The sequence below is a fragment of the Metopolophium dirhodum genome, chromosome 3, assembly GCF_019925205.1.
Source record: "Metopolophium dirhodum isolate CAU chromosome 3, ASM1992520v1, whole genome shotgun sequence".
NCBI lineage: Eukaryota > Metazoa > Arthropoda > Insecta > Hemiptera > Aphididae > Metopolophium > Metopolophium dirhodum.
The window spans coordinates 39,267,963-39,290,228 of NC_083562.1; the positions used below are offsets into that span (position 1 = coordinate 39,267,963).

At 36.9% G+C, this 22,266-nt stretch overlaps 3 protein-coding genes across 8 annotated transcripts; 2 read left to right on the top strand and 1 right to left on the bottom strand.

The window, feature by feature from the left end:
* The first annotated feature begins 1,863 nt into the window (after positions 1–1,863).
* Positions 1,864–14,717, top strand: LOC132940493 (uncharacterized). 6 transcript variants are annotated; one of them, XM_061008137.1, is made up of 9 exons: positions 1,874–2,926; positions 2,988–3,140; positions 5,010–5,090; positions 5,987–9,909; positions 11,087–11,314; positions 14,046–14,159; positions 14,221–14,315; positions 14,370–14,479; positions 14,555–14,717. In XM_061008137.1, the coding sequence occupies exons 3-9, from the start codon at positions 5,026–5,028 to the stop codon at positions 14,715–14,717; spliced, it is 4,698 nt and encodes a 1,565-aa protein (XP_060864120.1). In that variant the 5' UTR covers positions 1,874–2,926; positions 2,988–3,140; positions 5,010–5,025. The 6 variants fall into 6 exon arrangements, with proteins under 6 accessions (XP_060864124.1, XP_060864123.1, XP_060864121.1 ...); XM_061008136.1 differs by having other exon boundaries at positions 1,874–2,391; XM_061008141.1 differs by having other exon boundaries at positions 1,864–3,140; positions 14,049–14,159.
* A 161-nt stretch (positions 14,718–14,878) lies between these two features.
* On the bottom strand, positions 14,879–18,674 carry LOC132940495 (gastrulation defective protein 1 homolog). Its single transcript, XM_061008143.1, has 4 exons — positions 18,560–18,674; positions 17,283–17,872; positions 15,808–16,259; positions 14,879–15,722 (listed from the first exon to the last, which is right to left on the bottom strand). Exons 2-4 carry the CDS (start codon positions 17,850–17,852, stop codon positions 15,023–15,025), a joined length of 1,722 nt encoding a protein of 573 aa, XP_060864126.1. The 5' UTR covers positions 17,853–17,872; positions 18,560–18,674; the 3' UTR covers positions 14,879–15,022.
* Positions 18,675–18,895: 221 nt separating this feature from the next.
* Positions 18,896–22,183, top strand: LOC132940538 (prohibitin 1). Its single transcript, XM_061008253.1, has 3 exons — positions 18,896–19,054; positions 21,124–21,581; positions 21,649–22,183. The coding sequence occupies exons 2-3, from the start codon at positions 21,135–21,137 to the stop codon at positions 22,021–22,023; spliced, it is 822 nt and encodes a 273-aa protein (XP_060864236.1). The 5' UTR covers positions 18,896–19,054; positions 21,124–21,134; the 3' UTR covers positions 22,024–22,183.
* The last annotated feature ends 83 nt before the right edge of the window (positions 22,184–22,266 follow it).

Here is a 22,266-nt window from a genome sequence, read left to right on the forward strand (position 1 = left end):
AACTTCCAAATTTTTAAATCAGATATTTTTTTAGCGTGCCTACTTATTTGGCATTTTGTCGCATTATAAGAAATTATATAGGAATGCGAGCAAACAATATTATTATTATTGATTTCTTTGAGAAAATTAATCATATTGAACCGTTGAAAAATTCCACCATTCAGTACTGAATACTTGTGAGTTGTGGTTACGAATTTTTAAAACGTTATATTTTATTCACAATATTATTTTACCATCGTTATATTTCCTTCGTGTGAACATGGCTATTGGCTATATAATATTCCGTTTAATTTAGCCGTTCGAAACACGGTATCCGAATCGCTTATTGTTTAACCACCTTTAAAGCTGACTTTATATTGAAAAACTTTATATAAGGGTTGTCACTTGTCACCATTGTCAGATTATTTGATTAATATAATACATATAGCAGGTAAAGAAATAAGAGTTCATTACTTTAATATAATATATTAACTAGTATTGTTAACAATTATTTACCTACTACCTAATGTTTAATATATTTTAGTAGGTAGGTATCTATTATATTTTTTTTAAAATTATTTAACATAAAATTATACAACGATTCCTACCTTTTTTATGCTAAAAATAAATATGTTTATTGTTTCAATGAAAATATAAGTATTTATGTTAAACTGAAGTAACTTATAGAAATAAATAAATAAAATTGTAATATCTCTATAGTCTATAAATTATAATAAAAACAATTTAAAACAAAATAGTTTTGTCAAATAATAGTACACATATACATTAGACAAGGGCAACCAATATATTAGTATTCTTAAATACATTTTAAGATGGATATAGAAGGATGCTCCAAATATCATGATGGAGAGAATTTTTTTCGTAAAATAGAGAGATAAACTTTCAGGTCGTAAAAAAAAAATATTGAAGGGCTGTCGGTGAGTGATGCGAGCAGGAGGCAGTGCCATCAGCTGTAGACTTTATAGTTATAGTTAAGAAAATATATTTGTGGGGGTGTTCTATTTCCGATTATGCGTGAAATAAAAAATTATGTGCTCATCATATAGCAGTCGTGCGTAGTTATGCTCTTTATATATCTTTATTTATCGCCCCCTCCCCATACAAGAAAAATGTTCCTTGCCGTTTCTGCGTTACTTACTGCGCGTAATGGCATGTTTGCTTAATAAACGTCTGCGTATACACGCGGTCACACGGAGGTTATCAAATCGATTTTTACGGAAAATTGAAGTAGACGTCGTCGTCGTCGTCGTCGGAGTTATTCACGGGCAATTTTCACACTATATTATTTCGGTCGCGGTCGAGGTTTCCGAATGCATACAACCATAAAACCGTCTGCCATCGCGTAATGCGTCTCCGGATCCGCGCACCCTGACTTGGGCGGCGGAGGAGTGATAAATGATCGTCGTCTTCGATTCGTCGCCGTCTCGGCAATGTTTCCGCGTCTATTTATAACGGATCCGTGCTTACGCACACACTTCATAGTATAATAATGCGTGTACTATATATGAAATACGAGGTGTTCGTAAAGTTCCGGACACCTTGACGTATTGATCCATATAATAGGCGCATTTGGCATCTGCGAGTACCTACCTACCCGAAATTGAAACACCAACGCAAGTGCGAAATAGGTAGGTATATTAAACATTTTTAAATCGAAGACGTCGTTCTGCGGTCGGTCGGTCGCATATATTTCTAATACGATTTTATTTTACAGTGCAAAATTACTTATTTAAAAGTAAAATATCAAAAACAACAATCACCGACGAGAGAGATCGAGATAATGCGTTATAGTATTTTTGAATTTGAAAAAAAAAAACGGTATTTTGTAAACGAGGAATACATAAATTATCGTGTCTCATGCAGTAACAGTGGGGAATTTAAATAACATACTCTTAAAGGGGACGAGGGTGAGGTATATAATGACATTGGTGTGTTGGACTCAGACGGCGACGAATGAATCCTATGAATGCCATTTATATTTGCATTTTTTATATTTTTAAAATTAATTTTGAACCGATTGCTTAAAGTTGTCCATACGAACGCCGATCAAATTTCAGCCCCACGCAACGGCGCACGCCGCGTGCTCTTCCCGACACCCTGTATACAGCGTGATACCCGCGCGCACGCACTACGCACACGCACGCCGAAACACACGCGTCGCCGGCGGCGTTGCACCGCCGTGACGCGCCTTGCCGAAAAGCGCGTGCACCGCCGCACCAAAAAGCGCGTGCACCGCCGCCGATTATTACTGGCCCGTGGCGTGCACCGGCGGACCCGCGCGCACAACGTCCCGACGGGCGACGACGGTGAATCGTCGTGTGCAGCGGCGGCCAGGCGCCGGTGGACGACGGTGTGAAAACCCGAAAACCGTCAAGTCGCGGTAGCCGGCAGGTAAGATAAACAACCGTACACGTCATAATATATTGCATTAGCACTCACTACGTCGTTTTTTTAAATACCTACGCGAAACACGAGTTTTTTTATCATATATTAATATTTTAAAATATGTTAATATGTATAAACACTACAACAACGATCGTGTCCTGTAGTCGGTATACCGATAATTATACACAGACGGCGGGGGCTACCGTGTCCTGTAGGGGTACATTTTTATTATTATTATTATTACCATATATATCGATCGGCCGAAGAGAGGCGCCGCCGTCCCCCACGTGGGCACACACTTTACGTTTTTGACCTCGGGACGAGTACGACGACGACGATGACGTATACAGACTATTTAATATTACGGCGTCTTTACCCCTAAACGTGGCGGCGGTCATATTATATAATATTACTGCACAGCTGACAAACGATCGCGGACGGATTTCGACGATGATCGTCGTCGTAGTCGCGGTCGATCGTCACTGTCAAAAGAGTCGTTCCGTCGGGCTGGTGCGTCGTCGTCTCCTCGACGGAGTCTGCAGTAAAGGAACATTTATTACGTCAGCTTAAGATTTTCGAGTTTAAATATTAACTGTTTGCAGTGCGTCCCGCCGGCTATAGAGCACATATTATACGATATCGTTTTAGTCTTATGCGATTTGTTGTGACACGACACACGAAATGCCAAACTATGTAGTGTTGTGCGCCGTCAGTTTTCGTCGCAGTCGTTATGTTTGATGTTTAGCCGTTCATAGGTAAGTTAAATTTTATATTTATATTATATATATGCCTATTATCTTTATTACGATTTCTTCTTCTTCTTCGACTTCTTCTCGGGCGACATCGCAACCGTCATAATATATTATATTTTGTTTTACGCGCATATACCGTACCGCGGTTTACTGTCGAACGACACGGAAACCTTTCCGATTGATATTATATTATATATTATTATTTTGTCGTATACCTGTATACAAAATGGCATTGCTCTTTATTATATTAGTATAGTAGTAATTGTGTTTCCGTGTGCTTTAAAAGAATATTGCGGACGGGACGACATATTTTTATGCGCATTACACGCCGTGCGACTGATTACCGCCACGCAATACGCCTACCTATATTATTACTATTATTTAGAATACTGCAGCTATATTATTGACATTAAACGAAATGGCAGAGCTTTGAAAAATTCGTATACCTATGGAATTGTAGGTACCTGCAGTATATATATATATATATATGTATTAAATCGTATTCGTCGCGGTTGTAAGGGAATGTCTCGAGAAAAAAATATTAATAAATATATGCGATATACGATAGGTATATATTATATATACGAAAAAGATTGATGGATGAACCCGCTACAGACTTTTGATTTCGTGACGCGAGTACATTAACCTCGTCACCGCGCACTTGGTAACGGGCCACAGTTGTGTAATATCATAGAGTTGTTTTTTTTCGTCCGTTTATTATATTTGGGTCGCGAATAGTCAAGTAACGAAGCGGCGTTTTTTGGTCTTAAAATCTTCGGGTAAGACCGCGATATATCGCATAAAATGACCGCCCTGTAGATGTAGTATATATATAACATATACTCAGATATGCCTCCTACATACAAACCACCGCACGTACCTACATAAATGCGTATTCCTACTTCCTGCGACGATATTTTACCACGGCGTCTTCCGTTGTTTAGAAACGCCATTTTTGTTTTTTAAAGATAAAGACACCGCTCGATGACCTCGTGCAGGATACCTCTCTGCATAAGTATACTGTTGTAGTAACATAACAATATAGTATATAAAATGTCCGCAGCACGACTGGCTGTGGTTTAAAATTTGTTGTATACACGACGGGTCAATATAGGTCAATCAATGGATGGTTTTCTCAAGTCTCACTAAATTATTACACACGCGCGCGCACTAGCAGAATTTCTTTGAAACGCACGACGTATATTTGATATTACCTATACTTTATAGGTAGGTATCTAAACTGACCTGTATAATATTATGTAATTTATATGTATCATAATTAGTAAAATACACCGTCACTCGTCAGACGCGCTAAATAATTATTACACTATTATTATAATATTATTATTGTTTTTGTCGATCCGACACGAATAACGATAATAATAATAATAATAGCTAGTATAATATCATAATATGTATACTTACTGCTACGTCTGTATCATGTTAATATTATATACGATGCATATGAGCTGGCGCCACTTCCTCCAGGCCGCACGCGCTTTCCAGCGCTTTTATAAATACATTTCGTTGTATTGTTTCACACGCACATCTGGACAATCTCCCGGCGCAGACGATAACGCCGATACGGAAAAACAAAATATATATATTTATAACGCGAGTCGAAACAACAACAGACTATAGGGCGCGTAACTATATATTGTATCCCGAGATGCTCATCACTATCGTGTAAAATGGCATAAGAACGCTGTCGCGTGTTCTGTTCGTTTCTGTGCCGCGGAGCTCTCTCGAAAGCAGTCACCGCGCGGATATCGCAATCGTATTCCGGATAGGCACCGCAAATCGCAATCGCGTATAGGTGCTATATTAACCAATTTTCGTTCAACTTTTTGTGAAACATACATTTTTTTCCAGTATCGACACGCACGCCATGGACGTCTTCTCAAAGGCCGGTCTGTTTCCGAAAAAACACCATCGCTGCATATCGTTGGAAAGGTAAGACATATGCCACTCGCGCCAACACTGACGTGCGTTCAAGTCAAGTCCTGTATAGTGGCATAACTACCAAACTTTGGTCCAGGCTAATATCCGAAGAATCTTAGGGAATGTACGTCCATTTGCTGAAAGGATTATATCGTTTCATGAAGACTAACCTGAAAGCAGTATAATATAGCGTATTTTGAGTGAAACTGTCATAGGACCAGGGACGGTTCCAGAGACTTGGTTGGGGGGGGGGGGGGCTAATAGTTAGAATTTTCACAAAACTTATAATAACAAATACAAAACAACAATTTTTACAACACAAATTCAAGTCTTTTTTACTTAGTTAGTATTCTCGTAGTCCATACAGATAGCAGATACATGCTACAAGTCATACACCGACGTACCTCTATTAATCACATACTTTTACGTGTCTATAATAGTCGATACTATAATATGTTTTTTTGTTTATAATTTTTTGTTAACAATATACAATATTTTAGAAATACTGGTTTTGGGCCTTGCAGGGGGCCACGGCCGCTAGCCCCCCCCCTGGAACGGCCCCTGCATAGAACTCACGATTATAAAATGTATCCCACCTTTGCTATTTATATAGTTTTGAATTTCCAGTAAGCAACATTTAGAACACTCATTGCTAGTTGCTACAGGTTAATAAAATTAAAATAAAATTCAAGTGTGTTTAGAATCATTAAAATACATTTAAAACCGTAAATATTATTCAAAGAAAAACATACTTCCTCCCCCCCCTCCCCCCCTCCCCCCTCCCCCCCCCCCCCCCCCAAGCATCAGGAACCTGCAGCCAGCTATCACACCCTTTTATCTCTTTTGGTTAAAAAACTAAACCGCGATATCCGTACATAAAAATATACCCATTCTTTTTAAATTTTTAGCGGCCAGTCGTCGACTAAAAAATCATGTCTGCAAAAAACGCCGTCGGACCCGCCGAGATTTTTTCCGCGGCGGTACTCGACGCCGGAGTTAGCGATGAGAAGACACGCGCTCAGACATCAACAACGCGACGACGACGTCCCACCCGGACAGCCGATATCAAACAAATCGTGCCAGACCGACATCTTGGGATTGGACAAATACTTGCAAAGGCCCGCGGGTAACGCGAGCTCGCAAAACGAGTCTGATGCAGTTAGCTCGGAAACAACAGGGGCGGCTTTGAGGGCGTACAAAAAACCGTCGAAAAGGCCGAAAGTCCGGTCGGTGGCGGTACACTGTGAGCGGAGGAGGCTGTCGTTCGCAGCGTTCAAAGGCTGCCAAAAGTTCAAGCACGTATACAAGCGCAAGATATCGTTACCCCAACCGTCGTCGGCGACCACCTCGACGGACGACGGACGGCGCCGGGACAGCAGCGTGTTGCCGAAACTGTGGCCGGACCGGACAGCGGAAACGGAAAGACCGATGGCCGCCAACAAAGTCAGCGTGGCCGTTAAACTGCCCAAGATACCAACTAGGGATGCGCGACCGGAAGCGGAAAGGCCGGACGATGGCGGTGGCATAAGAACGAGACTGGACAGACTGACCAGGCCACAGTCGACGGGCAGTAGTGGTGACGGGAGTGGTGACCGGAAACTGGCGGCTGCGTATTTCCGGGCCAAGTCAGCTCCGAAAATCTACTCGCCACGATTTCACGCCACAGCGCCACTGCCGTCGGACCGCAAACCACTGCAATCGACGCCCGGGACCAGCGACACGGCCGATACTACGCTCGACATGGCGTTTGGCCGACGACAGCCGGTTGACGCCACTTCCACGATGACGGCCACCGCAGCGTCCGGCACTAGGACAGTGTCCACGTCCACCTCATTCACCGAACCCGGTTTCCCGATAGTGTTCAGCTGCGAGAGTGTTCTCCGGCACCCGTTAGACGGGGGTTATGTGTCACACACCGAGAGCCACCGATTCAGCGTGCACTACGTGTCAGCTGACTCCGCCCGGTCATCGGTGACGGCCACGTCAGACACCGATCGAGACACCGGCCCGTCGTTGGTGTTCACATCAGCTGGCGCGTGCCAAAACGAACGGTGCCTAACCGGTGAATCTGTGTCCGTCACGCTAGGCGGCAAACCGAACGGTCCGGCGGCGTCTACGTCTACTACTAGCGTGGCCGGCGAACGGCGTCTGGTCGTCGAACGCTGTCCCGACGTTCGTCGGTCGAAGGACGACATGGTGGCCGACCGTGGTACAGGCGATACGGCAACCGACCGTAGTACCATCGAAATGGCCACCAACCAAGGTAACATTAAGACGGCCACCAACCAAGGTAACATTGAGACGGCTACCGACCGCCGAACCAGTGGGACGGACACCAACCAAGGTACCATTGAGACGGTCACCAATCAAGGTAATATTGAGACGGCTACCGACCGCCGAACCAGCGAGACGGCCACCAACCACCAAACCTGTGAGACGGCCACTGATAGTGGAACCTGCGAGATGACGGCCACCGACGACGACGACCAAACCGCTAGTGAACCACCACTGTCACCACCGTCACCACCGTCGACCTCGTCTTCGTCGTCGACTTCGTCGGTTCGGTACTGTTGGCCAGTTGGTGAAAACCGCAACTCAGCGACCAATATCGTAACGGACGTGGGTGCTGAAAAGCTGGGAAACGGCCAACACGACACCGTATTTTACGTTTCGAGAAAAGACGACGGCGCCAATGCGTTCGAAAAGCCTGCACCACCAACGGCAGTAAATAAAACTATTGATACTTTGGGTGAAGCCAGAAGGGGGGAAGAAGGCAATGAGCTCGAATTGCACGCACGCACGGACGATGACGACGACGACATGCCATTACAATCCGACGAACGGAATTATGAGCAGTTGACACAAAACCATCAAATAATAGAATCCAGCCGTACCGTTTCGAATCAGTCGCCGAAACTCGACGACACGGAATCGGTGCTGGTGGGTCGACAAAACGATTTGGGACCAATCGAAAGCGATAATACGCACGCAAACATTGCCGAGCCTATTTCGGCTGAGCATCGCGGCACGACAAACGCCGAAACCACTGCTACAGAACAGCACCGATCAATTGTGAACAACCTTCTCACCGTCCCATCGAATCGGCGTCTGCAGTCGGACGAGGATACGGCCGCGGCAGAGATTATGGCGTCGCGGCGTCGTAACGAGATGCAACGTTCCGAGTCGTCCGGAAGACGTGTGGTTGCGGGTTCAGTGGAGAGGAATCATCGCGGGGGCCAACGTGAAAACGGACAAACCGTGCAATCGAACGCCAACAAGCGCAACATGCCCAACAGACTCGACGACAATATGAGCCGCAAACGGGACGACAGCCGGGATGCCGATCCTCGTCACCTCGGCAATCGTCTGTTACAAGGGTCGTCGTCGGGCGCGACACCTGCACAGCACTCGAACGCGGTCGGTCGCGGATCTGCGGCGGCGAACGCGACAGAGACGACGGCTTTGCCTCGGAACGCAGTGAACGACCACCCGCAACACGGCTACGAACCGTTCGGAAAGCGGACGAACGGACCTCAAGACGGCGGCAGACGTTGTGTCCGTGAGCGGGATGTAACGAACGACTGTCGGGGATGCGCTAACGGAGACGTGAAAAACAACGTGGCTGGGAGGTCTGAAGTATACGGCACCGACGGCCATGACCGCTCATACGATGCCGGAAAGAATCGCCATCAGGAGTCGAAACGGAGATTGGAGTCTGTGGATGAGGCGACGGAAACTTCGAAGCAACAGCATCAGCAGGAGTCGAACTACGTGGGTGGGTGTCTGTTTGGCGACTCGTTCAACCGTAACAAGAAACCTCCGCAAAGGTACGGAGAACACGCCGAGTACGGTCGCGGATACTATGACAACGATCCGAGAAAAGTCAACTTCTCGTCGAAACCCGACTACCGGTACGATTACTATCGCAGCGAGCACGCGCCCAAAACTGGCGGTCATAGCCCCAGGGACGAGGATTGCACAGTATTCGCGGACCGCGGGTCTCATCAAGGCTCGACGGCGCAGCTTCCTTACTACTCGCACCTGGATTGCAAACGTACGTACGGAGGCGGTGGCGATAGGAAATGTACCGCAGACATCACCGACGATGATGATGATGACGATGACGACGACGACGAGAGTCTCACTGACAGCCTGGAAGATGGGTGCAAGTATGAGGGAACGGCCGTGTCATATTTCTTGGCGCTCGACGGCCAAAAGTCGGCGGTCACGTTCACTCTGAAGATGCCTGGCACGCTGGAGAGTCGACTTAACCGGCGGCAGAGTCTGCTCAAGAAGCACCTGCACGTGTCGACGACGGTTCGGAAGTCTACGGCGGCGGTACGGGTCCGTTCCCGTCACAAGGGGTGCCAGACGCTGTGGACCGTCGAGAAGGGGGTGCAGGTGCAGCGGGGCTCCACAGCCAACATGGACGACCGTAGGGCGCTGGAGACACTGCTGGCTGGTCTGGGGCGCAACCACGTGTCAGAGAACCAGATCCGGTTGGTTGGTGGCCGGAAGATGGTGTCAGAAGGCAACCAGACGGAACACCCACCAGCTAACCGGCATACCCAGACGACTAGGGACGTGGCCGCGGGACGGGAAACGCCAGAATGCTGCGCGGCGGCCGGGAGACAGAGCAAGAACCAGATGCTCGCAATGAAAAAATTTTCCACTGACAATGCTCTGATGGTGGGTGTGGTCAGGCAGAACAAGTACTGCAAGGGAAAAGAAGCTTTGGACGGTGTCAAAAACGATCAACTGCTCACGCTGTCCAAGGGTTGGATCAACTTTTACACGCTCAGGGCCGACAGTGCGGACGCGGAAGCACAAGGTATAATAAACATTATTCGTATAACCCATTAGCTTCATCTTGACTCTCGACAACAGTTAATATATTTATTTTTTTAAATCAGTGGTCCGAAAATTATATTATATTGAAAAAATACCCACTTGTTTTTTTGATGAATGAATCTGCAACAAACACAAAATTATTGTTAAAAATGGATGTCAAACAGGTGCATTTCATTTATAGCCTATAGGTCATAATATAGTTTTTTAATATTATACCTACAGGATCATTAAGTATGCTCATCCTATTTTTATACGTAAATTGTGCATATATATTCAAATTCTGATTTTCAAAAATGTTTAACTGACAACCTTTCTAACTTCTGTCCTTAAAATTGGACCCTCTTTCCTTTTTAACTTTAAATTATTCAGCTGATATTTTTTTTGAGAATTAATTACCTATATGTATCTAAATGAAAATTTGAACGAGTTCTTAAGTTGTATAACTTTGTGTACTAAGGATGGTATATATATATCTATGGACTATGGTAATGGGTTAAGTAGATATGACGGCTTAGATGATTTCAAAATTTTAGTAATTACTATTGATCTTTCAAAATAAATAATTAGTAAAAATGATTCAAGTATAATAAATATTACATAGTACATCTAAATATCTAATATTACATATTATAGGTTTATATTTTTGTAAAACCATTTTTAAGGATTATTATCCTTAGTATATTTTAATAACTCAGAAACTTCTATTAGAATTTTGATTTAGATACATAAAAAAGTTCAAAGAAATCATCCACTGAATAATTTGCAGTAAAAGGGAAAGGGTCGGGGGATTTCTTATTTTAAAAATAGATGTTTGTATAATTGTATCGCCACAAGACACTCTTTAAGGTAGTACGAAAAATATCAGGAATTTGAAAATATGGTCTTTAGCTGGTATACTCAACATTTTATAAATCAGAATTTTGATAATTGTACTCTTAAAAGGAAAAATTGGGATGAGCATGCTTAAAAAATCATCCTGTATATATTATAGTTGGCATTAAAATTGACAAAAACTCGAATGTAGTCGCGAATTTTTTTTCAAAAAAAAACTGTTTAAAACGCTTGTAGGTTCCTATAAGTTTTGTTAATCTTATATTTAAAATCTTAAGCAATAGGTACCTAATCATACAAAACATAACTCTTGTTTTCTACTGTAGTAGAATTTAACGATAATGACGATGAGGTCAAAGCCGAGGACGACAGCCAACAATACACTGTACACGTGCAAGCCATCCCCGAACCTGCCGTGACATTGCCTGTAGTACACGTTCCCCATCGCAATAATAATCTGCAATTGCCGAAGACGTCTAGCACTACAACCAAACATTTACCGAAACTCGTTCAGACAGAGACCAATAACAATCATCATTGTCCAACGCATTTGGGTAACGTTTGAATTTTATACTTCTTTGTACATGACATAATTTATTCATATAAATTAGGTATTAGTTTAACGTAGGTAACTAATGGGTATTTAAAAAATACTCAAAACAAGGAAAGTAAAATATATCGAAGGTGGGGGCATTAACTAGTTAAAAGAAAGTTTTATTTTTTTAAATTTTTAACTTAACTATAGTTAATTTAAAAAATATAGTTAATTTTTTAATCACCTAATGAACTTAACTATACTGTTTAAACTTAACTTTCCTCAATTTATTTAAAAATAATCCATCAAGTTAAGCATTTTTGAAAATTGTCCTTTTATGTTTTTATACTTAAATATTAATACTAAAATTAAAATAATCCATTACTATAATAAAACAAACATTTCTGTTATTTTTATACTATTGTACGAGGCACGGATTCAATTCTTATCTCTAGAAAATTGAACGATAAAATAGGAATAAGTAGACACCGCTTATAAGACTCACATAATTGGGACCAGTATACCGATTGAAACTTATTGGCGAAGTGCTATATAAAAACCAATGAAAGTTTTAATTAATAGGTACCTATTAACTTTGTTTTGCTACTTTTAAATATTATATGATATTACATATTATAAAATAAATACAATATATACATAGGTACACAATAATAATTGTGATAAATTTGAAATGCGATAAAATTTGTTGTACCTATAGGTATGTTAGGTATAGTACTTAAATTATAATATTATACCATATGGCATGATTAGAAATCGGTAATAAGTAATAACCAAAAGAAATTATTTTCTACGATTTTTCTTACGAAATCTGAGTCTTATGACCGAATTTTTTTAATGTATTAGGTTACGTCTGTACCAGGCGATTTTGAGTCTAATAAACGACCGACCCTTTTATCCGCGAGTCTTATAAACGGCGTCTACTGTATATCGAATTTGGCCGGTTTTTACAGTGATTTTTTTTTTTGAAATTAGATACATATCAACTGACTTGACCGCGTTGAAAATCTGTGTTGCTTACTTTTGTTGTTCGTTGTTATTTATTTCCTGAAAAAATAAGATAATAAATAATATGTATGTACTGTCGTATATTGCAGACAGTCGTCAAAATAATATTATTTAATATATATTATATAATATAGGTGGGAATATTTTAAATTTTAAATTATATTGACATAGGTCAGGCCAGCTAAGCAATATGTGCTGAGGCGACAGTAATATTTTCTATATAACACCGCCGTACGCGCAGGCACAGTTGTCGCTGAGTGATTCGGCGAGGACGTAGGTACGACGTGCGTGTGAAACGCCGATCATATAGTACGGGCTAGGCGATCTGAATTTCCCAAGTGTTTTATTTATGTCTGTTTTAATGCAATAAAAGTGTTTCCGACCAACAACCCGAGTTAAACATTATTTTAGTCAGTCTTAACGTTCTTACCTTTCATATGAACAGCGCCGGGATATACGTACTATGTGTCAATGAAGTTTTATTAAACTGAACAGTGCCAATGTATATATTGTAATCTTTGAGTCATTTCAACTAGATAGGAACGAACTAAGAATAATTGACAAGCGCATACCATCGTACCTCAACGAGTTAACAGTGCCATTCCAACTAACTTTAGAGAGTGTCATTAACCTAACCTAGAGAATACGAGGGTAAGGCGTATACCAACTGTTGGTTTACCGCGAATTGTCTAATACGGGTGATACCACAGTACAGTTTAAAATAGATACCTATTTCAATAAGTATACCTACCTACCAACTAATCAATTTATTATCTTTTTTGGTCTACAACAATTTTAAATTTTAAATCAATTAAATTGTAACTAATTATTACCTAATCAGTCCCATCAATATACCTAGGGATGTGTAAAAATTAAAATGTAAGTACCTATATTAATTATTATAATATCTGGATTTCTCAATAGATGCTAGATGCGCCTAACCAGTTAACCTACTATAAAAGTATTAATTAACACATAATACATTTGTATACAGTGTAAATATAGGTGTACTGTTCTTTTTAATGGCAAATGTAAATTTTGATTTTTTTTTATCCATAACCTAAAATCTAATAAATATAATGCCTATTTGGTAAATAATAATTAGGTACCTATTTTCTCCACCTAGTACCCAGCATAGAAGTAGGTGGTATAGATTATTGAACAATATTATACTAGATTTATTCATAAACCTTACAACATTCATGTACCTATATAAAATTATTTAAACTCAATTGAGTGAATATTTAATCATGTTATAGACGCACATTCTATACCTATTATATTTTTAATTTTATAGATTTTATAATTTATATGGATAAAAATTTGATTTAGAAATACATTTCCAAATGATTTGTCATGAAACCCCATTTTGATTTGAAATACCTAGGTATTTTCAATTCCTAATATGATAATAACTTCATACAACTATATAATATAATATAGTACATAGGAATAATTAGATTTATATACATAATATAAAATATAAATATATAGGTACAAATTTTTTTATTAGAAATTACTTATTGTAACGAGGTATATCGTATATGTTTTAGTACTTACTTCAATTTACAATAGTAAGTACTTGAGGGTATTAAAAATTAATAGCTACTTAATATAGTCTTTAAAATTTAAATTGGTATTGTTTTTTTTTTTTATTTAGTAATAAAATAATTATTCGAATTCTTTGCAAAATAATTAAACAATGTGGTTGATATTTTATACAGCAGCAGCAAATGGTTGGTGTGTAAGTGTGGATGGTCCAAATAACATGCACATGAAGGTTTCATTACTACCGGACAAGGCAGGCATAAAAACATCTGAACATTTTGACCTGAATGGTAATTGCAATTAATATAGAAGAGTATCATGTTTTTGTTGAGTATATAAAAAAATTTTTAGACGAAAATAAACTAGATGCCAGGAGATTAGCTTTACAAAGGAAGACCAACTACATGCGCAAACCTTATAGAAATATGAAAAGAACACAATCGACGGTAAATCATTAAATTTAAAATTTTTTCTGTGCACATATAGGAATTCTTGTTTAGCCTAGGGACATGTTCTCTGCAGACGTTTCACGAACAGAGTCTGCCTTGTCAGCCGAGAGCAAATACATCGAGACAATTGACACGCAACTATTAATCCACAAGGCTCGAAGGTATGATTGATCAGTGATCACGTTTTAATCATGAGTTTATAATTATTTTTAATGGCGAGTGTTTATTTGAAATAGGCGTTTAAGTCAAGAATGGGACACAAGAATTCAAAATAGAGGTTTAACTGAATCAGTTCAATTAGTCGTTACAGGGGATTCGGTTTCTAGTAGAACATCTCAACATTATGCGACTAGAGGCCATCAGCATTGCTCATTCAGACGACAATCAAGAAGAATTTAATATAACATTTTTTATAAATTAATTATAATAATAAATACTATTTTATACAAGTAGGTGAATTAGTTACTAACTAGAAAAACTTATAATTATTCACAATTACACATTTTTACATAATTCTGACTTTATAAGTTGTCTTAAGAATATAAGATGTTTCATTGAAATATTAAAATATACATTATTGTATTGTTATTATTCTTAGACTGAATGTATTTCACATAGAAGCAATAACTAAAATTTTATTGTAGAGTTAAAAATAATAAAATTATTGTATTTTTTGGAAAATGTATGTCAACAGTTATTCTTTATTACTCTTTGGGTTGTCCAATAGCAAATTTAATTTTCTTTTCTTGTGGTTCATCTTCTGCTTCTTTTAAGACAGCTTTTGGCTGTGTCTTAGCATACGCAGGGGTAATCCAATATGGATTATCAGCTGCATCTTGAGCATACTTCAAAATTGCCTCTCGTGGATCTTGATCATCTTCTACTCGTTTGCTTAATCCCAAATTACGAATGACATATGAGCTAAGGGTGCTACCTGATGCAGCAACACGACCACCTTGGCCAGACTTGATTGGTAAATCTGGCCTCTTTGATTTAACTGGATCCAATCTATCTTTTTCATTCCGTTTCTTCAATGATTTATTTCTGTCTTGTCTAAACATTGGTAGTGCGTGAGGTGTTATGATTTGTTGTGTTGGTACCATTTCCATTTGTTTGGTTTTAGTATGGGCTTTCGAAGCGCAAAGCATTGCACCTCTTTGGCTATTTACTTTGTCATAGAACACTTTCACAGTTCCGTCACCACAACCTGCGAATAACTGTTTAAGCTTAGGGTGCCAATACACCTTTATGGAATGTGTTTCAGAAACTTTCACTTTTTCAAGAAGTTCAAACGTATTGGTATTGTAAAACATTAAATGTCCTCCTTGTTCTTTGGGACGTACCGAGTGACCAGTCACTACTATTGAATCATCTGGGCTAAAACAGCAGTCAGTTGTAGAATACCTATACAATTTAAACACAAAATATTATTTAATGATACATTCATGCATTCATATTATAAAACTTAACAATCATACTATTGACATACCTAGAATACAGCCCGTCCACTACATGTATAGGCTTCTTAAAGGCCCTAATGTCCCAGAGTTTCATTGTTTCATCAATACCTTCTCCACGTGTACATATTAATGTGTCTCTATAAGAAAACACAATAGAAGAGGTATCTGAATTATTTAAATGAGCATCTCGAATTGTAAACGTAGCGTTCACAAAACTTGGTTTTCTGGTATCCCAAACAAGAATTGATCCATCCCTACACGCGCAAGCAACTAATTTGCCGTCATTACTATAGTTGCAAGTAGTTGGTATTGTTCTCAAACCATTTTTGGATCTACATTTAATTATGCTCTTATGTTTATCTTTTTTGGACATATCCCATATACGACAAGATCCATCTTCTGAACTGGTCAAAAATTCTTCTTTTTGTCTCGGATGCCATGTACCACAAGTCAATGGAGATGTATGGCCTTTGGTACGCACCTATTAAAAATAATTATTTATTTAATATCATAGTATAATATAATCCCTATGAATTTTTATTAATAATAACTACTATTGAAGTTTGCTACCCATATCATAAATTAATTTTGTTTAAATTATTTTCAGTAAACAATTCTTAAGCATTCCTTCGTCAAAAAATTTATTTAAAAAATATTTTTTAGCTTTATGTCATTTAAAAAAAACGCCTTAAAATCATCAGTTGAATTTATTCAAAGCCACCATTTTTACTAATGTAGACTTGTTGCTCACTTTGCCTTAATTCCATTTATTTGTTTTCTCAAATTTTATATTATCCATTTAATCACCTAACTTAAGGGGATTCCATACCGTGATTTTCTGTTTTTGTCTAATACACGCGCGACATAGGATTTTTGACGGATTCTTTGCCGAACATATCAATTGATCTAATGAAATGATGAGAATTCTGAAAACGAATTCTGATTTGAATTCGTCGTCAAGTCTACTTGAAATCGACTTTCCCACAATTTTGATTTTTTGATTTTAGCTTCTCCAAAAATTTAAATTCAAAAATGTTTAAATACTCTTTTTTAATATGACGTTTTCTGGAATTTGGGGGATAATATCAAAAATGTGGGAAAGTCGATTTCAAGTAGACTTGACGACAAATTCAAATCTGTTTTCAGAATTCTTATCGCTTCAATAGATCAATTGGAATGTTTGGCAAAAAACACGTCTAAGATACTATGGCACGCGTGTGTTAGACAAAAACTGAAAATCACGGTATCGAATCCCCTTAATATATCAGCGTTTACGTTAATTGCAATCAATTGACACGTTAATCAAAAATAACAATATTGTATTATAATATTAAATAATATGTTTGTAGCCTGTAGGTATTAGCATTGATTATACATAGTATAATAATATTATACCTACAATGTATAATCAATGATATTAGGTAGCATACTCCAACAAGACATGTTGACATGTTGTGTAGGTAGCATATTTAACGATTATCTAACAATATTATGAACCAATTACCATGTCTGAAATGTACTGGTCACCTTTGACACATTCCCATAGTTCATGGCCATCTCTATCTAATACTTTAGCTTGAGACATGCCAGAAATTACTAAAAGACGGTCTCCAGTAGGTGAGTATTTTAAAAACTTGATTGGATGGTTGCCACAAGGAGTTAGAGTTCGGAAACTCTGTAGTGTTTGGTCCATACCAGCAAAATCCCAAAGCCTTACGTCATAGTCAACGGATCCACTAGCCAACCTGACTCCTGGAGGATCTATACAAAGTGCAGAGACTGCTTTGATACCATGATTTAAAGACACTTGACTTTCAATAGGAATTTTAATCTGTTTCGAATCATCATCATCATCATCATCATCATCGTCATCATCGCTGCTGTCATTGTCATCATCAGTATTATCTTTTGAACGAGTCACCTTTTCAACTTCTTTATTTCCCTTATCATGATCATCTGTAGAAATATTTTGTGTACTTTTTTCCAATTCTTTTAATTCATTGGGTATAGGTGGCCCAATATAATCGTCTTCATCTTCTTCATCGTTTATTTCATTCTGTTGCTTATCACTCATTTTAAAATTTTAAATAAAATCTGAAATCAAATAAAATAGTTTTTATATAAGTAATATTACATACCTACTTCATAGTTTTCAAGAAAATTGAACATTCTTACAGATATTTACTATATTGTATTACTAATTTAATGAATTTTAAAAATTAATTACATTTTTCTTAAATCTACAGATATTTTATCAGAGTTAAAGTTCATGTTAAAATGATTTATTATCATTGATATAATTCAATATTAATGTCAATAGAAATTGTTTAATTTAAGTTATTTATGTAAGTGTTTTAAAATATACATTTTAGAATGAAGTTAACACTTTACATAAGTAATTTAATATATTATATTTTTACATTTAAAATAGGTAAGTATAAATACTGTAAAATTCACAAAATATTATTTGTTGTAGGTTAATACTACAAAACTGGATTTATAAATATTTATTATTTTTTTTTTAAATGTACAATTTATATTGTAGACACATAATAAGGTTTAGAAGACAAAAAGAACATGGGTTATTTAATTTAAAGAAAAAAGCCACCCAGTTGATGACCTATCGATTTGATTTAATAAATAAATATTAAATAATTGTATGAACATTACTCATGAGTGTCAGTAGACAATAGTGAGTATTACTAAAATCCATTTTATAAATACAACCCAGTATATTTAACAAAAATAATTCACTTAAGAAGGCATATAGAGTATACTTACTAAATAGTTTATAACTTTTAAATTTAATATTATTGCATGGGTTTGAAACTTGAAATGTTGTATTTTCTATAATCTATATTATGATTTTCTTATCATTAAGCTACTAACAATATTTATAATTTTATAAATCACGTTATTATCACAGCACAAATCGACTTATCAATGTACAATTTTTAATTTAAAATTTAAACATAAATTAAACCTTTGAAATTTATCTACCAATGAGTATGGATTATGAAATTTTTCAATAATTTCGTAAAAAATTAATCAATATAATATTATGTGTTTTTAAGCATTTAAATTTTAATAAGATGTATTTTATTTTTGGTATAAGAATTATGTTAGTAACGTTTACCAAAACCTAACCTAAGAATGAACCATGTAAAATAAAATATAATCTGCCGATCCTTTTTCATTTTTGATTGAAGAAAAAATCGTCTAGTGGACCAAAGTGAAAATTAAAATCGTACCTTTTTGTTGAATTGGCGAAAGCTCGTAAGTATGATCTATGCATAAATATTCCAATAATTCATTCAGAGTTTATAGAACCGTAATTGATTCGTGTCATATTGACGCTTTCTGATTATCTATCAGTTGGCAATTTATAGACTTATAATATATTATGACTATAAGTCTATATCATGTTATATTAGTTATATTTACATAAACACTTATATTATAATATTAGAGAACGTAGGTGATTATAGTACCTGTAATATAGATATTCTGTAGAATTGCGTTCCAACAATGTACGTATGCGTTAATGCCCGTGCCTATTATTTTATATTTTGTTGAGATTATCTCATGCAAATTGAGTATATTTCAAAGTCAAACTAAATATTACTAGGACAAGGCATTATAACACCCAAATTTCTAACGAATTTGAAAATTACTATGTTCGAATGATTAAAATAAATCTAATCTATTATAGATAGGTATAAATATTGTAGCAAAGGAGTAGTATTATCTATGAATAACGTTCACACAGAACCTCCTCTGCTGTCGGTTAGTCACAGATTTTAAACAAAATTAAAATGTTGTTTATAATCTGGTAAATCAGGAAAAAAAAGGTATAAATATTTTTTTAGTTTTTATAAAATTATATTATGTTAGTGTGACAAAAACATAAGTTGTATAATTATATCTTACCCATTATGGTGTAATAGTTTTTATTCTTTCATTCGACTGATTGTACATTACCACCTCAGGACTAAGATAATATATTAATAGATTATTATTATATCTTAGTCCGTGATCTCCACTTTTGATTTTTAAATTAAAATAATTTTATTTTAAACCCAGTTATAATATGATGTTTATTTTATTTAAATAAATAGTAAGCAATAAAATCGTGGTTAATATGGTTCATAGTAAAAATATTATAGATAGATAATATTTTCATTTTAAAGTCCAAATATCTTTGAATATTTTTTACTAAAATACAAGATTCTTGCTATATATTATTCTAACTTTATACCGTGTTATTGGTTAGAAACTATGTTTGGTTCAATTTTTAGTACAGTCAACTCTCTATAACTCAAGGTTCACAGTCGGAGGAAAAAAGGTACTTTCCTATTACATGCGACTACCCTGTTTTTTGCCAACATCACAATCCTGTTATCTATAAGACTACCAAAATTATACTTTCCTGTTATACAAAACTACGGCTATTATCGCAACTACCACCCAAGACTATCTCCGTTATCGCGACTACCTATCTTAGCTGATATTATGGCTGAACGATATCCTTAAGCTGCGATTATATTTATTATATATCTATTATCTATCATTACGTATATTATTAGTTTTTGTAATTGGTATTTGCCACGGTAAATTTGGTACATTATTTTGTATTGAATCTTTTAATTTTTTTTTAATTAATTTGAATGTGGTCATCCCCACAGTACATAATTATTTATTATTTTATTTGTGGATTTATCATTTTTGTATTATTATTATTATTATTTTATTGTTTTCCATACGGCGTGGCAAATTTGGCACTTTGGCGTGTAACGTGTAAAATACACTACGAATATTTACTATGTATTTAATTTTTTTCTTTATTTCATTCTGGCCATCCCCACAATACATATTATTAAAAAATATATCAGAGAAGGCAAGGAAAATAACTATAAGGTAGTCTCGTATAACAGGAAGGTACCATTTTGGATTGTGATGTTTCACAAAATAAGCGCAGTAGTCGCGGTAACAGCCGTAGTCTGGTATAACAGGAAAGTACTGGGAAAAAAATTCAACTAGGTACTAAATATTTTGAGTTATAAAAATCTTAATGTATAATTGTTATAACCCGTCCAGTTCATCTTGGCCATCAACTGACATCACAGTTGGTGTGAGATAGTAACATTTACATTATTAAAACATTATTACATAATCGTAAGCGTAACGGCTGCCGATGGCCAAGATGAACCGTCCAGTTCATATTTGAAGGGGAATTTTGTAGGTTTGAAAATTTCAAGTTACCGAGAGTCGACTGTATTACATTTGTTATATAATATTGAATTACTACTGTTTTTATGATTTTAATTCATTGTGTATTTTATTAGATTTTAAGAGTATGGCCGCTCAACTGTTCAATCGAATCGGTCAATTGGGTCTTGGTCTAGCATTAGCTGGCAGTGTAGCTAATACAGCATTATATAATGTTGACGGTGGTCATCGAGCTGTCATATTTGACAGATTTACAGGAATAAAGAATACCGTAGTTGGAGAAGGAACACATTTTTTAATTCCCTGGGTTCAGAAGCCAATCATTTTTGATGTCCGCTCACGTCCCAGAAATGTTCCTGTCATCACTGGTAGCAAAGATTTGCAAAATGTTAACATCACACTCAGAATATTGTTCAGACCCCTTCCAGAACAATTGCCAAAAATATACACTATTTTAGGTGTAGATTATGATGAGCGTGTCTTACCCTCAATCACCACTGAAGTCTTAAAGGCTGTAGTGGCACAGTTTGATGCTGGTGAACTAATCACCCAGAGGGAAAATGTTTCACGTAAAGTAAATAAAAATAATTCTTGAATTTAGTATTTCTTATTTTAAACTTAATAACTTGTTTTAATATTAGGTTAGCGAAACACTTATTGAACGTGCTGGACAGTTTGGTGTTGTGTTAGACGATATTTCAATTACCCATTTAACATTCGGTAAGGAGTTCACTCAAGCTGTTGAATTGAAACAAGTGGCTCAACAAGATGCAGAAAGAGCAAGATTTTTGGTAGAAAAAGCAGAACAACAGAAACAAGCTTCTATTATTTCTGCCCAGGGAGATTCAGAAGCTGCTTCAATGTTAGCTAAATCATTTGGAGATGCAGGTGAAGGTTTGGTTGAACTGAGAAGAATTGAAGCCGCAGAAGATATAGCTTATCAACTATCAAGATCTAGACAAGTCTCATATTTCCCCCCAGGACAAAACATTCTTCTTAACTTACCAACTCAATAATTTCCAATAATGTAGAAACTATTTAGACTTTTTTTTTTTTCGTCACAGTGTAATATAAAATCCAGCTATACATTAAATCTGTAATTTTTTTTTATTTATGAAATATACAATATGATTTTGTTGCAATAAAATCAGTTATATAGGAATGGGAACTCAAAAACCAATTTTTTTATTTTTTAGAAATACCAAAACAACTGCTTAAAGAGTCTAAATATTTTTTTTATTTATCTCAAAGCGAAAGGC